This window comes from Stegastes partitus, unplaced genomic scaffold (genome assembly GCF_000690725.1).
Source record: "Stegastes partitus isolate 25-593 unplaced genomic scaffold, Stegastes_partitus-1.0.2 Scaffold382, whole genome shotgun sequence".
NCBI lineage: Eukaryota > Metazoa > Chordata > Actinopteri > Pomacentridae > Stegastes > Stegastes partitus.
Window position 1 is genome coordinate 449,975 of NW_007578113.1, and position 4,104 is coordinate 454,078.

A 4,104-nucleotide genomic window follows, 5' to 3' on the forward strand; every position below is an offset into this window, starting at 1 on the left:
AGATGATGGATGGATGTTTGAATTTTTGAACCATCAATTGATCGAACTTTTGGAAATATTCCTCATTAGTTTCTTGTTGATTGAAAGCAATGTTGAGGGTGAGTTTTATTGTGTTTCACATTTCTGTGTGTGTGTGTGTGTTTAATATGCCAGATTTTAAAATTGCTAAAACAGTGATGCAAAAAGCGAAAATGTACATGCCCTTCAAGTGAAAAACAGAAATACTATGGGTTAAATTAAATGTACTGTGTGTTAAAAAGTACTCGTTTTGCCGTAGTGGTGTATTATGACTGCATCAACGTGTGAGCAGTGTTTTACTGTTGCAGCTGCTTGAGATGGAGCTAAATCTAACTAATTGGTGCACAGATATCTAGCTCAGTCCAGTGGTTTCTAAGGATCACCTGATACATCTAACGCATTGTGAAATGGCTGACAGGAAAGGAAAGACAAAGGCAAGGATTTTATTCAAAATGTATTTCCGTTGTGGCAGTGAACAGAGAAAATCAACCAATGTTTTGTCCAAAATTTCACGTCAGCAAAATTTAACCCTTCCCCCAAAACTCAAAAACTTAAGCTCAGACAGCATTTCACATTATTTGTTCAAATAATGGCAGATAAACTGGACAGAGGTTGAGAAACATGGAAAAAAAACGAAAAAAAAAAATGTGTGCATCCATCATTATGATCTGATTATTGCATTCCAAGACTGTGTGGTGTGTTTTGTTCTTCTGCTGGTGTTCAGACGTTCATCGACAGCATGAGGAACTGTGAGGTAAAGAGGAAAAAGTGCAGTGAATTCAAAAAGAGCTGCAGGAAAACGAAGTCTCAGAAGTTAAATTTGGTTAAATATACAGAAAACGACCTAAACCAAAACCCAAAACGCCATCACAGGACTCAGACAAATCCCTGGTGTATCAGGTTTGGTCAAACAACCAGCTGAATCACTTGCAGAGATGAATGGATTCATTCAGGTGTGGCATGGATGTGGTTTTACCTGCAGCATGTTCATGTTCACTCGTCCCCTCTTAAATTTGTCCATAGACTGGAAAACTCCTGCATAAAAGACACAGTTTCAGTCAGCGCAAAGGAGCCAAAACTTTGTTCAAATTCATTTTAAGATCAACAAATCTTAACTTTTAGCATTTCAAAGCCTATGTGTAGTCGCTGTACACTCAGACGATGATTTTATCTGAATGTTTTTACGCACTGAACATGTTCTCCAGACGGACGATGCAGGTGAGATAATCATCGAAGTCTATGTCGTATCTGTCGTCAGCAAACCTCAAGGCCACCAGCTGCAGGAGCTTGTTGTTCAGATGCATGCCTTCACAGGAACAGAGCAGCAGTTAGCGTTCAAACCCAAAGCTAAACGCCCACATGAATAAGATTTAAAGAACAATCATTCCCTAAAGCTAATATCTATTGTTTTCATTAGATGTAGTGTCCTTCTCTGCTACTCCTGTTCTTACAAAACTAGAATCATTGAACAAACAAACACTTTTAGTCATGTGAACATAAATAATAAATGTAATTCAGCTGCTGAAATCATATGTAAACATGGGGAAATAGAATAAATGTAAATAAAAATGCATCGGCCGTGTTAAATCTATAGAAATATACAGGATACAGTGGGGGATAATTAGTGTATTCTGTAATATACTGCAAGCATATTACCAAGTAGACAGTATTTTCAAACAGAATACAGACCAGACATACAGTATTCTATAATGTGCTATATTAGTACACGATATATGGATTTAACAAAGTTCAGTTCGACTCAAGACTTGCTTCATCCATCTGAGAATGACTATAAGATGTTTTTCACGCAGCGGTGCTTGAATTACATCTTTTAATTGACAATATTGCATTTTGCTGAACATCTCCACATCTGAACAATACTCTTGATTTTAAATATGACTGTAAGAAGAGACAAGAAAACGTGTGCCAACAATTAAAAAATGACAACTATAAACTAGACGACGTTCAAACAGAATCCAGTCGATTCTCACCTGCTGCTTTGAGAGCGCTGCGAAGCTCGTAGGACGACATCTTCCCTGATCGGTCCGTGTCAAAGGACAGGAAGAGCATCTGCAACAACACGAGTTTCTCTTTAGCAATCGGAGCCAAAATGACTTCCCCTAACTTCCACCGCTAGAGATGATTCACAGTTTCACCACATGAATCAATACATACGATCCATTTCTTCATCTTTTCCCAGAAGACCTTAAACTCCTGGAACTCCAGCTTCCCTGTGCAGTCCGCCTGGTTTGCTGCGTCAAGAAAAAACTTAAAAAGCATTTTACTAATCCATTTATTTGTAATTTTAAAACCTATGTCCTATACATACAGAAGGAAAACAGGCAAACTATTGATGCAGCGATGACATAGCTCAATAATTCTTAAAGTGGGGTCCTTTGAACCCCATGGGCATCTTACCAAAGGACCAGAAAATAATTATTTAAAATAAGTTATCATCAGTAAAACTGTACTGACACATAGAAATGACATGTACAGTGTATGTACATGTACACTGCTTGCACACAACTGTGGTACTTATTCCCTCAAAGTAGCTTCAAGCCCATGAAAGTTCTGATGCGATGGTGACACATCAGCAGCGTTACAGCTGTAATCAATCCTCCCACAGTAGTACAGGTGTCCAGAGCTTAGACAGTTTGTGATATTCATGACGTGCTCGGTGTAAAAGTTAGGACAGGCTCCTTTGAGACATTTACCATGAAGTTTCTTTTGAAGAGAGGAAGAAAATGAGGTCAAGACCACTTTACTTCTACACAGGAAGTCAAAAATCACCGTCAGTCATTGACTTGGAAGGATACGTCCATGAGGTTGATGATACTGTGGCAGGTGCTCAAGCTCAGACCATCGAATTTGATCTCTCTTCCTGAGGACAAAGGATTTAAACTGTGACACATCAGTCAACAAAATATGCAGTAAGACTAAGATATTTAGTGAATCTGACCACTAGTATAACACCGCGTGGCAAGACGAGAGGAGAACAGCTACACATTGCACAGATCAGACTTTTAAATATGATTTTGATGTCTAATAATTGTCAGATGTGCAACTCAAATCACATCTAGTCTTAATGCTGAGGGGTTTTGCCTTAATTCCCACTTACATGTGAGCACAAATCTGGAATTTACTTTTTGAAAATGATAATCTATTTGTTTGTTGTTTGACTGAGCATGCCAGTGAGTTGTTTTGTATTGCATTTATATTATATTTTATGTTTGCTAAGCACCTAAAAAGCAGCTAAGATGCTTTATTTACTAAGTTCTTATCAGTTATTATGTCCAAATTGTGTGTATGCAAATATATAATATAGTGGAGCAACTTCTTGCTTAGATTTTAAAGGTTAAAGTCGCCTCGAAAGCTTTGTAACCAAACATTTTACTGCATGAGGTATGGTAAAGTCAAAAGAAGCCTTTAAAGCCTTTTAAGCAGCTGAAGTAAGATTAAAGTCATTATGTCATCAAGGGGAACTGGAATGTATGATTGTGTGTCACCTTCATAGCTGTTACAAGTGTGTTCGCTGATATCAGAGCCAAATACAGATTAAAAAGATTAAACAAGAGAAGTCCAAGGAAGAAGCCTTGTGGAACTCCATAGATGTTATATCTACCAGCTGATTTTTATTTCACATGTAGCATCTGAAAAAAAGGTTCTGTTTGAAAGAGCTCTGACAGAATTTGAAGTCAAAATAAAGACAGACAAAAGAAAACTGAAAAAAAAGGAAATTAAACAAGTCGAAATACTTTGGTTTACTTACGCCTGCTGAGGACGCCGTTCAGCATCTGCTGAAGCTCTCTGACGGAGATAGCCTTGTCCTGCAGACACAGCGGGGAGGAAGAAAGTTTAATGGATTAAAGCAAAATGCATAAAGTACAGCAACACTTGCTAAACTACAAACAGTACTTTTTTTTATCATGACATAAAACTAGTTTGAATGTGCAGTCTATAAAAGTCCTGTGAGGTTTACAGTGTTTGTCCTCAAATTCACGTCTTCCTCTATGTTGGAAAAATGTTTTGGCTGTTTCTGAAAACTGTTTAAATCTCATCATCTGAAAACATTGAAGCTTCCTAAAC

The 4,104-nt window shown here is 37.6% G+C and overlaps 1 protein-coding gene across 1 annotated transcript in view; it reads right to left on the reverse strand.

Annotated features, from left to right (window-relative positions):
• Nucleotides 1-445: 445 nt before the first annotated feature.
• The window catches only part of capn9 (calpain 9), an 11,659-nt gene continuing 8,000 nt past the window's right edge, over nucleotides 446-4,104 (reverse strand). Inside the window, exons 9-15 of the mRNA XM_008284980.1 lie at nucleotides 3,788-3,867; nucleotides 2,835-2,899; nucleotides 2,194-2,262; nucleotides 2,010-2,088; nucleotides 1,208-1,324; nucleotides 995-1,053; nucleotides 446-765 (exon numbers count right to left, since the gene is read on the reverse strand). Coding sequence (XP_008283202.1) covers nucleotides 739-765; nucleotides 995-1,053; nucleotides 1,208-1,324; nucleotides 2,010-2,088; nucleotides 2,194-2,262; nucleotides 2,835-2,899; nucleotides 3,788-3,867 — 496 coding nt within the window. The 3' untranslated portion in view covers nucleotides 446-738. The remainder of the gene's footprint in view (nucleotides 766-994; nucleotides 1,054-1,207; nucleotides 1,325-2,009; nucleotides 2,089-2,193; nucleotides 2,263-2,834; nucleotides 2,900-3,787; nucleotides 3,868-4,104) is intronic.